General features: G+C 42.1%; 1 protein-coding gene across 1 annotated transcript in view; it reads left to right on the top strand.

Annotated features, from left to right (window-relative positions):
* GNL2 (G protein nucleolar 2) overlaps positions 1-13,138 on the top strand; it is a 68,355-nt gene that overhangs the window by 31,198 nt on the left and 24,019 nt on the right. The window contains exons 7-8 of the mRNA XM_040337219.1: positions 5,137-5,295; positions 11,510-11,623. Of these exons, the coding sequence (XP_040193153.1) occupies positions 5,137-5,295; positions 11,510-11,623 (273 nt within the window). The remainder of the gene's footprint in view (positions 1-5,136; positions 5,296-11,509; positions 11,624-13,138) is intronic.

The following is a 13,138-nucleotide window of genomic DNA, read 5'->3' as shown; positions in this document are numbered from 1 at the left end:
GGACTTGTCATTCCTCCCAGGTTTTTGGGCCATGCATGCCCCTATGCCTGCCCCAGACTTTAATGGGAGGACATTCTGCCTTGTTGAGTGATCGGTGTGAGGATATAAACTGTGTACATTCTATATTTTACTGTTGTATGCCATTTTATATAGTTCGCCCTCTCTGTTTTGTCTGGGTCCTGAAGAAGCCAAATTATTGGCGAAACAGATAGACCTTGCATGCATTACAATCAATCCATTTTAACTATATTGGACTGTTTACTATCTGAGTCTGTATATAGATATTAACTATAATAGTAAGAGGGCTTCACCTTCCAATTATTATACAGTACTCTGAAAAAGTATTCATATCCCTTTGAAATTTTCCACATTTTGTCACGTTGCAACCAAAAACGTAAATGTGTTTTATTGGAATTTTATGTGATAGACCAACACAAAGTGGCACATAATTGTGATGTAAAAGGAAAATTATAAATGGTTTTCAAAATTTACAAATATCTGAAAAGTGTGGCGTTCATTTGTATTCAATACTTTTGTAGAACCACCTTTGCAATTGCAGTTATTTTTGGTGATGTCTCTACCAGCTTTGCACATTTAGAGTGAATTTTTTGCCCGTTCTTTCCAAAATGGCTCAAGCTCTGTCAGATTGGACAGAGCATCTGTTAACAGCAATCTTGCCACAGATTGACAATTGGATTTAGGTCTGGAATTTGACTGGGTCATTCTAACACATGAATATGCTTTTGATCGAAACCATTCCATTGTATCTCTGGCCGTATTTTTAGGGTTGTTGTCCTGCTGGAAGGTGACCCTCCGCCCCAGTCTCAAGTCTTTTGCAGATTCTAACAGGTTTTTCTTCCAAGGCCCCTTACACACGACCGAGTTTCTCGACAGAATTCAGCGAGAAACTCGGTCGGAGCCGGATTCTGCCGAGAAACCCGGCCGTGTGTACACTTTTCAGCGAGGAACCCGTCGAACTCGTCGGGCCGAAAAGAGAACATGTTCTCTATTTTCTTGTTCGTCAATGGGAAAAGTCGGCCCGCCGAGATCCTCGGCGGCTTCAACACTGAACTCGACGAGGAACTGGATGTGTTTGGCATGTCGAGTTCCTCGGTCGTGTGTATGGGGCCTTAGACTTCCCTGTATTTGGCTCCATCCATCTTCCCAACAACTTTGACCAGCTTCCCTGTCCCTGCTGATCCTCTGATTAATGCTCTCCTTGCCCGGCCTGTCAGTTTAGGTGGTGGGCCAAGTCTTGGTAGGTTTTCAGTTGTGCCATACTCTTTCCATTTCAGATGATGAATTGAACAGGTGCTCTGTTCAAAGTTGGGGTATATTTTTTTTTTATATAACCTAACCATGCCTTTAAACTTTTCCACAACTTTTTATCCCTGACCTGTCTCATGTGTTCCTTGGCCTTCATGATATTGTTTGTTCACTAAGGTCTTCAAACTACGACCCTCCAGTTGTTCAGGAACTACAGTTCCCAGCATGCCTAGTCATGTCTGAATGTCAGTGTGTTACACTGCCTCATGGGATGTGTAGTTCTACAACAGCTGGAGGGCCGTAGTTTGAGGATCCCTGACTAAGGTTCTCTAACCAACCTCCTGAGGGTTTCACAGAACAGCTGTATTTATACAGATCAAATTACACACAGGTGGACTCTATTTACTAATTAGGTGACTTCTAAAGGCAATTAGTTCCCCTAGATTTTAGTTAGGGGTATCGGATTAAAGGGGCTGAATACAAATGCACTCCACACTTTTCAGACATTCATTTGTAAAAAAAATGTTGACAACCATTTTAGCATTTTTCATTTCACTTCACAAATTTGTGCCACTTTGTGTTGGTCTATCACATAAAATCCCAATAAAATGTATTTTACCTTTTTGGTTGTAACATGACAAAATGTGGAAAATGTAGTACTTTCAAGGCACTGTACATGGGATACAAGCTTAAAAAAAATAATTTATAATCTTGTACAGGCAGTCCCTGAGTTACGAACACGTTAAGGACTATAGGTTTGTTCGTAAGTTGGAACACTGCTTGTAAGTGTAACTTCCGTCTGTGCAGGTATGTGGGATGTTCTGGCATCCCCCTGTGGAGGGATGTGGGATGTTCTGGGCGCTTCTGGCCATGCAGTACACAAAGTACTGCAGTGTGGAATGTGACAAGATAGCTGCTCGGAGGTTGTTGAGGCTGGCCACAGACTTATCATTTTGTGAGGGTACCACGTTCTGGATTGCACAGCTGATAGGGTTAAAGTGTATTTTTCAGGATTTTGTTAAAGGTGAATTTGTCTGACTGCTAAATATAGTTGATATACTGTACATGAACTGTTTTACCACCCAATGAGTGTAATTTTGTTTAGAGAATCTTGCAATCCTGCCAGACAACATAATTGGGTCCCAAAACCTCTTTGCAGACTACAGATAAGCAGCGTAACCCATCTAGGACACAGCCATGTCTGTGATGGGACTTTGAAAGAGCACAGCACACTAATGAGATCTCACTTTGCTGTCTTTTAAAGCAGAGTTACGCCTGCAAAAATAAAATAAAAATTAAGAGTCAGCAGCTACAGATGCTGCAGCTGCTAACTTTTTAAATAAGGACACTTGCCCGTCCAGGGCGCATGCGATGTCCTCACCCGAAGCCGACCCGTCCCTCGGCTCCGGGTGCAGGCGCTGGCGTCTTTAGTAAGGGAAACAGGAAGCCTTGCGGGTTCACATCCTATTTCCTACTGCGCAAGTCGCTGTCTTCTGGTACCTGTGTGCCTCCCAGAAGACAGCGGGGGGGGGGGGGGGCAGACATGGCGTAGTTGGCCACAGAATCTGCCGCGCTCTTTCGCATAAACGGGAGCAAATACCTGGATTTGACAGGTATCTGCTTCCCCCGATAGGTGCCAAATGTGACATCGGAGGGGGAGGACAAGATCAGTGGAAGTTCCATTTCTGGGTGGAGCGTCGCTTTTTAAGCCGTGATTTATCTAAGCGCGCTGCCCCTCACGTTTTTTTTATTATGAGTGCTGTTTTACAGGAGATTACAGGTAGATGATGGCAAATCGGATACCTATGCTACTTTAAAATAAGCACATACCTAGTTTAAATGGGTTTTCTTTTTTGTTTTTGTTTTTTTATCTTAAGTTCATCTTTAAAGATAAACTGGACTCCGAAAGCTGTGGACAACACGGTAGGGAGAAGGCAAATGACTAGTTTTGCCTGTAGAATTTCTGCAGCTGATCTTTCCCCACTATTGACCTACCATACCTTGTTTTGTACTGTCTGTGTAAAAGTGGCCATCTTGAGGAAGCAAAGCCTTGTCTCCTTTTATGTCAGCCTCCAGCAAGCAGAACTGTGAGCAAGTAGTGACATAACCAATTCTCATTTCAAATTCCCTGAGAATAGCAGTCAAGAGGCAGTAGTGCCTTAGGTGTCACACTATTGATATAAAGTTACCAGGCTTTAGGCACCCTTCCCATACCAGGAGATGCGATTTTTATTTTTTTTGCAGGATGAAAGCCAAGACAAATATCTTCGTCCCCCCCACTTTTTTTTTTTTCACGCTGCTTAGACAATATTAAAACGTTCCATGTAACATGGTAAACCTTTTACTTTGTGATCTTTAAATGGTTAACTAGATCCAGAATAAAAAAATGTGATTTGCATTAGTATTTTACATGTGGCATTTGTACCACTGACAGTACAAGGATATGGTTAATGAGAAACATTCTTGGCACTTGCTACATTTATATTTGCTACACAGTCTTTAAATGCTCCCGATTTAGCTTTTCTGTGTCATTCTGTGTCATTTGAAGTGAAATGGATGTAGAGCCATTTGATCAGACATTGCTCGGCTGCAAGCGTTAAGTAAAAATAAATAAAATTGTTAACTAAATGCAGATCTTTTTGAAAAGAATATGAATGTACCGAGTGGATCATATTAAAACTAATGTAAAACAAATGGACGTTGTTTTGATAAATTGTTCCAAAGCAAATAGTGTGCAGGGACTAATTTCAAAATGGTGCGAAAAAGTTCAGCTAGAAAGTCAGACTGCCTGTTCGTGTTTTTCTGATTAATAGCAGGGCTGACATGTGCTAAGTAAGTGAGAAAAAGAGTTGGGCAAGTGTTATTCCTAGGCCCGGTAACTTAATTGCTTCATTGTTCCTTTAAAACAGGGATCCTCAAACTACAGCTCTACAGCTGTTGCGGAACTACACATCCCATGAGGTATTGTAAAACTCTGACATTCACAGACATGACTAGGCATGATGGGAATTGTAGTTCCTGAACAACTGGAGGGCCATAGTTTGAAGACCCATGCTTTAAAATGTTACTAAACTTAGGACCCTGCATTCACTATATTTGGTCTCCCACAGTACACAGAAATGCAATTATTTTAGTAAATATAAACTTTTAAATGCCTTTGCTCATGAGCATTATATAGCAGTCTTGTGACTTCTATCAGTGTCCGGCCGAACACTGGTTAAAGCTTTGTAGTTTTCTTTCTCCTCTGGCTGTACTATGAGGCTGCATAACTCCTGACCCCCTGTCTGGATAGTGCTCATTGGTCCTGTGCCGATCACATGCACCCTCACGAGAAGGGTACACACCAAACTGAGCAGGTGCAGAGTGCCCCCAAGGCTCTGGTCTACCAGCAGATGGATTGGGAGGATGAGAGCAGACAGGATGAAACAGCCTTTTTACACAATGCAGAGGATTAACCCCTTAGGTTCCACAGTGAGTATATCAAGCATGCTTTACTGCATATACAGACTGATGTGGGTTTAGTAACACTTTATTTTTAGCTGTAGTGATAACAAATCTAGTATGTTCATTGGCTATGAGGGAGAAAAAAATTTTATTTAAATAAATGGCCAACTAAATTATAGGGGGAGTGGTTGTCATTCGGGTATTATCCAGGTTTGGACCTAAGCAATCTATTTGCGCTTTTGAGGGGCTCCAGACACAGTGGCTGCCCAACACTTCGGCCATGTTGCATAGTGTGTTTGGAAAACTGCCAGCATAGGGCTCTACAGTTGTGCTTTGGTTACTTTTCATATTGATTGTCACATGTTGGTTAGAAATGACTGATGCCGAGTATGTTGTGTTAAAGTGTATTTTTCTTATCACCTACAGGTAATTGATTCCTCTGATGTGATAATACAAGTTCTGGATGCCAGAGATCCTATAGGAACTCGCTCGCCTCGCATCGAGACTTACATCAAAAAAGAAAAACCATGGAAGCATTTGTTGTTTGTCCTCAATAAGTGTGATTTGATCCCAACATGGGCTACGGTAGGACCTTTGTGTACTTCCCTTGCTGTTTTATGTAAAAAGTAGTAAACAAAGGCAGGAGGAGGGAAGGGTTGCAGAAAGGGTTTAATCACTTAAGAATGTGTATGCAGGGAAATAAAGTGAAAGCATAATGGGCTTTAGATTTTTTTTTTGCAAGTTTAGGAGATATTTCCAGTACCTACAGGTAAGCCTTATTATAGACTTACCTGTAGGTAAAGGTAGTGTGTAAGGGTTTACAACCACTTTAAACCATGTGAAAAAATGGTGGAACGTAACCATGCATGCTAGGGCATCCTTGGCTATTATGGTAAATGTTGTTATTTGGATTTGTGAATTTGAGTTGGGGGAGGGGTGTCAAACTGTTAATTTACACATTGTATATCTTTTGCAGTGTGTGTGTGTGTGTGTGTGTGTGTGTAAAGCCACATTATTGTTGGGTTCATTTTGTATAGCATGGTAAGGGGTTTTGTTTTTATCTGTCTTTGCTGGGCAGATTCACTCCCTCTGTTTATTGTCAAAAGAAAGAGAGGAAATTCTCAAAATTGTGAGTTGACCCCAGAACAGGATTTGAAGGGAAATATCAAATTTGTTGTGGCTTTAGACAGTTTAGTATCATGGTGCTCAGTACCCTTATTTAGGGATGTTGGGTAGAAGTTATGATGTACTCGGGGCCGATTCACACTGGTGCGATGCGAGAACCCTGCGAATCCACTGCGTGTTCCCGCATTGCACCGACTCGCACGGCAGTTCACACTGCCATATTCAAACTGCTGGGGAGTGTCATACAATGGTAACGACACCCCCAGTTCAGCTTGCATGTTGCACTGCGAACTGACAATTTGGACAGGAATCGGATCGCAAATGTGAGAACATCCATGCAATCCGATTCTGGTCCAAACAAAAAAATGGCCCTGTTTGTGTTTGGACCGAATGCGGTGCGATATCAGTCAAACTATCTGTATGGCTGAAATCGCATCGCACAGACATTGCATGTGATGTGAACAGCAGTGCGCTGCGAATTACATGCAATGTCTGGCATTGCAGCAGTGTGAATCAGACCTCAAAAGGATTGGGCTTTGGCCAGCACGCAGTCCAGGGAATACCTTTTAACATTCTCTAGCTTAATTGTTAATGCTGGTGACATGCACTGTACTCCGCTTGCTGAATTCTTCCTCTTACACAATGCGATTTTTGAGAATATTGCATTGGCAGTTTTTTTTTTTTTCCTGTGATTAAAATATATTAGTAGTGTTGGCCCGGAAAGCTTCTGTTTTTATAATGACAATTTTTATTCTTCCAGCCTTGTGGCTTACATAGATATTGTCATAAAAACCTGTAATTTCATGGTAGATAAGAATAGATTTGCCCCTGAATTTCTCTCTGTGAAACCTCAGAATTTGTTTGATGCGTGGCTTTCTTTCATTTCTTATATTTTTTTTCTTCCAAATCCTATTTTGGTCGAATATCTTAAACCATCTCTTAAAGATTGCAAATTTTAAGTAGTACTTCCAAGCCTGTCTTTAAAGCTGACCTTTCTACATAGCTAAGGCAGACCATGGCAACCGCAACAGAGGATCTGACATCAGAAAGAATAAGAGATAAGCTGGCACAGAGCTGTTCTGCCTTGCCCCCCCAATACATGCACTGAGAAGTGGGTTTGCACAAAGATCCACTTGTTCCCTCATATTTAAACTGCTTGAAGGAGACCTAGAAGGCAAGCACTGTGTGTCCTTTTTTTTTTTTTTTTTTTTTTTTTTTTTTACTGCAAAAAAAGGTACTTGTAGAGTGCCACTAATTTACGCAGTGCTTCACATATAAATTATACATTCACATCAGTCCCTGCCCTCAAGGAGCGTTAGTCTTAAGATCCTGAAATCACCATTTATACATACACATACTAAGGACAATTTTAGACAGGAGCAAATTAACCTACGAGTATGTCTTTGAAGTGTGGGAGGGGAAACCATAGTGTTCAGGGGAAACCAACACAGGGAGAACGTGCAAACTCCAGGCAGGTAATGCTGTGTGGTTGGAATTTAAACCGGCAACCATAGTGCTGCTAGGCACAAGTGTTAACCACTTAGCCACTGTGCTGCTCATTTTTATATCAAAACTTCTCACTTCCACACAAACTTAACTGCCTATGTTCAGTATTCAAATGGAAGCACCTTCCCTTCCACTTGCCTTCCTCAGGCCCCTTTCACACTGCCACACTTGAAAGTTACGTGATTTTTGACGCAATTTAAGGGAATACCTGTGTAAATTTGTTAATGGACCTGAACTCGCATAAAAATAGTACAGGGTCTACTTTGACATCGGCGCGACTTGAAGTTGCACAAATATAAATGGTTATCATGGGGTACGACTTGTCAAGTGACACTGATGTCCAAAGTTGCAGGAAAAGTCGCACAAGTGTGAAAGGGACCTCAGTTATAGACTATGGCTAAAGGTTTTTGAACATGAGCTTGTTATACATCCTAATCTAAAGGCATGGGTATTTAATATAGAGTTGCACTCCCCCTCCCTTTAGTGTTTTGGGGAATTTGTGCACATTTCCCCAAAGGGAGAATTTCTGAGATCTGGAACTGATGTTGGATACAAAGACCTGGCTTATAATTGGTGATGTGGTTCATCTCAAGTGTTTGAGTTCAGGGCTATATGCTGGCCACTCAAAGGTGCATGTTGCCAAATGTTTGCAAGCATACAGTTATCTAAAACTTGTTTGTATGCTATAGAATTAATAGTATCTTTCACTGTAGGGGCCCTTTCACACAGGGCGGATCAATAATGATCCGCCTCTGTGTGTCCGTAAAGCTCAGCGGGTATCGCTCCGTAAAATCCCAGCTGAGCTGTTGGCTTACAGGGCGGTCCCTGCACAGTGTGCGGGGACCGCCCTGTAAGCCAACGGCTCAGCTGGGATTTTGGGGGGATCGGATGAACACGGACCGTATGCCCGTGTTCACCCGATCTGATCCGCCAGACGGAAGAAAAATAGGATTTTCTTCCGTCCGCAAAAGCGGAGGCGGGTGATTACGGGTGTCAGCAGATGGTCATCCGCTGACACCTGTAATCACATAGGGACCAATGTATGTCCCGTTTTCATCCGCAACGGATGGATGAAAATGTGGACATACGGTCCGCACATGTGAAAGGGGCCTAATGACTGGGCTCCATAACTTGGATAAGGGCATTTTCATATTGGGGCGGGTGTCGGCGGTAAAGCACCTCTATTTTTTAGCTTCGCTTTACCGTAGTTTTGCAGCGCTTTTTAGCTGCTAGTGGGACGCTTTTAACCCCTGCTATTGACCAAAAAGGGGTTGATTCAATTTGCAGTGGCACTTTAGGGAGCTCCTACAGCACTGCAAAGATGCTGCTTGCAAGACTTTTTTTTACTGTCGCGCCAGTGCACTGCTCCAGTGTGAAAGCCCTGAAAGTGGAGTCAGAGGAGAGGCACTTTACAGGTACTATTTTTAGCACTATAGCGCCTGTAAAGCGCCTCCTGTGTGAAAGTGGCCTAAAGCCTCGTACACCCGATCGGAATTGTGTGACAGCCTGTTGGCAGAAAATTTGACCATTTGTACTCTCCATCGGACAAATGTTGGATGGCAGGCTTTAAAATTTTTCGCAGACACCAGTCTGTTTTCAGATTTTCCAATCTTGTGTACACAAGTCCGTCAGACAAAAGTCCAAAGTACAAACACGCATGCTTGGAAGCAATGCTCATTAAACACAACATTAGCAGAAGGTGCCTTAAAGGGGTTGTAAAGGTACAATTTTTTTTCCCCCTAAATAGCTTCCTTTACCTTAGTGCAGTCCTCCTTCACTTACCTCATCCTTCCATTTTGCTTTTAAATGTCCTTATTTCTTCTGAGAAATCCTCATATCCTGTTCTTCTGTCTGTAACTCCACACTGTAATGCAAGGATTTCTCTCTGGTGTGGAGTATCGTGCTTGCCCCCTCACTTGGACTACAGGAGAGTCAGGACGTTCTCTACGTTGCAGATAAAGGAGCTGTGTGTTAGTGGGTGTCCTGACTCTCCTGCAGCCCAAGGGAGGGGGCGAGCACAATACTTCACACCAGGGAGAACGCCTTGCATTACGGTGTGTAGTTACAGACAGAAGAACAGGAAGTGAGGATTTCTCAGAAGAAATAAGGACATTTAAAAGCAAAATGGAAGGATGAGGTAAGTGAAGGAGGACTGCACTAAGGTAAAGGAAGCTATTTAGGGAAAAAACGTTTTTCCTTTTTACAGGTAGCGCTAAAGAGCTGAAAAACCATGTAGTACGTCTAGTACAGTGATTCTCAACCTGGGGGTCAAATGATGATTTGCCAGGGGTCACTGAATCCTGGGCTGTTCCTGAAGCCTGCACTGCTCTTCCAGCCTTTTTATGGCCGCCCAGCTGGGCTGTTCCTGGAACCCATGGCCGCCAACTAAGCCTCTTCGCAGCAGCCCATTCAGTTCACTGCATGGCCGGGAGGCAGAGACTAGAGGTCAGCAGACTGGTGAGGAATGTGAAGTGGGAGGGGCTGGGGAGACCCTATCTCCTGATTTCAGCATAGGTGTCACTGCTACAAGACACCACAAAGTCGGAGACACTGTGAGTAACGCTACCTGTTATTATAGTTGCCATTAAAAGTCCCCACTACAGTTCTCAGATCAGCAGACGACCTTGATCAAGAGCATCCAAGTTGGCTGATCAGAACTCCCCCCAGCACTGCCACTCATCCCATTCCGCCCACATCCCCACCAAGGAGTAAGAGAAGGAATAAAAATAGAGAATACATGGAAAAGAGGGGGAGGAACAAAGAGAAAGGGAGAGAAAGAACAAGAAAAATGGCGAGGTATGGGGGGAAAAAACAAGAAATTAGGATAGAGAAAGATAAAAGGGAAAGAAAGAAGAAGATCAAAAGAGAAAAAAATGTACCATAAGGGGTTTTAATACTGTACGAGTGAAAGGGACTCAGGGAGCGCTAAATATCTGTGGGTTTAGGGGCGCAAATTACTTGTAGGTTTTCAGCATCCATGGCAAGACATTTTACTGTTGGGGGTCCCTACAACTTGGGAAATTTTATCAAGGGGTCACGGCACAAGAAGGTTGAGAACCACTGGTCTAGTACATCACTACATTCGTGTTTGTTGGACGACAATTGTCGCTTTGTCTGCGGAAAATCCGATTGTGTGTACGAGGCTTTAGTGCCATTATGCTTTGCAGGGTATGGTCAGGTGTCCAACTGTTTGGCTATATAGTGGATATTCTGTGGTGTTTTTTTCATTGAGTAATGAAGTGTCATGCCAAACATTGCAGCATGTTATTTTGATACTTGAATAGTAAGGTCTCTAAAGTTTGTGGCTCCTATGAAGTGCTGTATTGTAAAGAAAGCTATGTGCAGCACGTGTATTGTGTGTGTCTAAGGGATTCATGTGTCTGCCATGACTATCATGTAAAAACACCCATTTCTGTCTGCATACATTTTTTCCTTACATTTGTTTTTCAAAACTATTTATTACACATAGAACTAACAGTTCTAATGCAGAAAGACTGTCAATGGATGTCTGTCTTGTATTAGTGTAAATTAATTGGATTGTTTTAAGAGCACAGCAGGGCTTTGACATTTTAGCAAAATTTGCTTTTACTGTGGTTGATGCTCTTGCTTTACGTGAATATGGGATTAACAAACCCCAGGTTATAGCATTTATTAAATGGCCACATTTTTATAGATATTTTTAATTTGCGGTTAGATCTCACTGCACAGGAAAATAATTGGAAATCCTCAGTTCATCTTGCAAAAAAAGATTTTATTGTTTTAAGGCTAAATCTGTCCAAACATGCTTTCTTTAGAAGTGTAGATCCAGTCCATTTCTTTGTATTTTGAATATTTAAAGGGGGGGGCTTAAAGTAGAACTACAGGCAAAACTTTTTATTTTTTCTATTTGGGTAGAGTAAGAGAGTTATTTAACACCTGTAAGGTTTATTTTTGTTCTGGGAGCACAGATGGCAATGAAAACTTGACAGGGGTTCTAATCCCTCTCCGTTTTACTCAAAACTAAAATTGCCTTTAGTTATTCTGCTTTTAAATGTAGGGTTTTTGTATTCATTCTGAAAGCATTCTGGGACATCTGCACTAATATTATAATGCAGGCTCTTAGGTAGAATCTTAGAGGTTCTGGAATAGACCATGAAATAACATATGATGAATATCTGTTCTCTTTCAGAAACGCTGGGTGGCCCATTTATCGGAGGAGTATCCAACACTGGCCTTTCACTCCAGCCTTACCAATCCGTTTGGTAAAGGTGCTTTCATCCAGCTTCTCAGGCAATTTGGAAAAGTAATGCAATCCTGAGTTTTACCATCACTTGTACTTTTAATTGGAATGTGTAATGTTTTAGTATGTAAGAAAGAGTAACTCCTGCCTTCAATTTCTTCCTACCTGTTTTATTCTCATGGGACAAAAATTTCTGTGAAAAACCTGTGCTCTTAGAAATGCTGGTGGAATAGGTGCACCCTATATACAATGTTTGTTTTTAAAATACATTGTAGCAGAGTGTCTTAAAGGGAGTCTGGAAAACTCCTGTGTGGGGTTTACACCTCTCCCAGGCTCCTCTCATACACTTTTAGAGACTTCTGATTCTATATCCCCTCTCCCCATTTGGACCATCTATGGGCAGGCTGATTGTACCCAAGGTGATTCATTGATCAACTTTTGGTACAACCAGCACAAGGGATTTTTAAATGTGATTATTGCCAGCAGATATAGCCACTAGCAATAATCGCTGTGTTCTTCTGGCAGGGGCGGCTTCCCTGCCCCCGACAAGAGAACTCAATGGCTCTGCTGGCAGTGTTCATTTGATCAGCTAAAATATTTTTGTTGAGGAAATTAACACAAAGTTAGTCAACTAAAATACGACTGAAATTAGAATGGCAATTTAGTCAAGACTATGATTAAAACTAAATAGAAATTTGATTACCCCATCAAAATTGACTTTGTTGATGGGGGCATCCCATCTATGGCTTGCTTAAAGTGGGAGTAAATGCCTATCTCTGACTTTTGCCTAAAGAAAGACTTGCCTATAGGTAATGTAAATATCTCCTAAATGTGCACTGCTTAGGAGAGATTTACATTACATGCAGCCAGTGACTTCACTGGTGCATGTGCTCTGAAGGAGCGGCAACCCGTGCACGTATGTGCGGGAGTGACCTCATCGTGGCTCTGGCCTCTCACACAGCCTAGAGTCTACGAACCCAAAACAAAGACGGGTGAAGATGGGAGCACATGCAGCTCTGACATCTTGGCGCTGGAAGGGCTTCATTTTAAGGCAAGTTTAGCATAACATGCTAGTATGCAATGCATACAATCGCTTAACATGTCAGTCCAGTGATTGGCAGGCTTTACAAAACTCATTTGACATTGAACACATGGGTGGATTTACTAGAATCTGGTGCACCTGTGCATGCATGGTAGCCAATTGGCTTCAGCCTGTTTGAATTAAGCTTTGGCAAGAATGCCTGGAAGCTGATTGGTTAATGCACAGAAGTGTGCCAGATTTTGCACTCCAGCATTCGTAAATAAACCCCACAGTTCTTTTATGGACTGCAGCCCTAAATGCCCTATAAAGCAAAAAAAAAAGTGTTTTACAATTATTACACAGCATAGGTATTAACTATTGTACTGCATTTTGGCAATTTCAATCCAAGTTTAATTGTTGTAATGCTTACCAGAAAACAGATGATCTTCAAAGGAGCAGGCACTTAGTGATTATCTGGTGACTGGTGTAAAATCTACTGGCATCCCAAGCTCAAGCTCCCAAGTCCCAGCCTTTCTTTGTGCCAAAAATGCAAATTG

This window comes from Rana temporaria, chromosome 2, assembly GCF_905171775.1.
Source record: "Rana temporaria chromosome 2, aRanTem1.1, whole genome shotgun sequence".
In the NCBI taxonomy this organism is placed as follows: Eukaryota; Metazoa; Chordata; class Amphibia; order Anura; family Ranidae; genus Rana; species Rana temporaria.
This window is presented reverse-complemented; position numbering and strand designations above follow the sequence as displayed.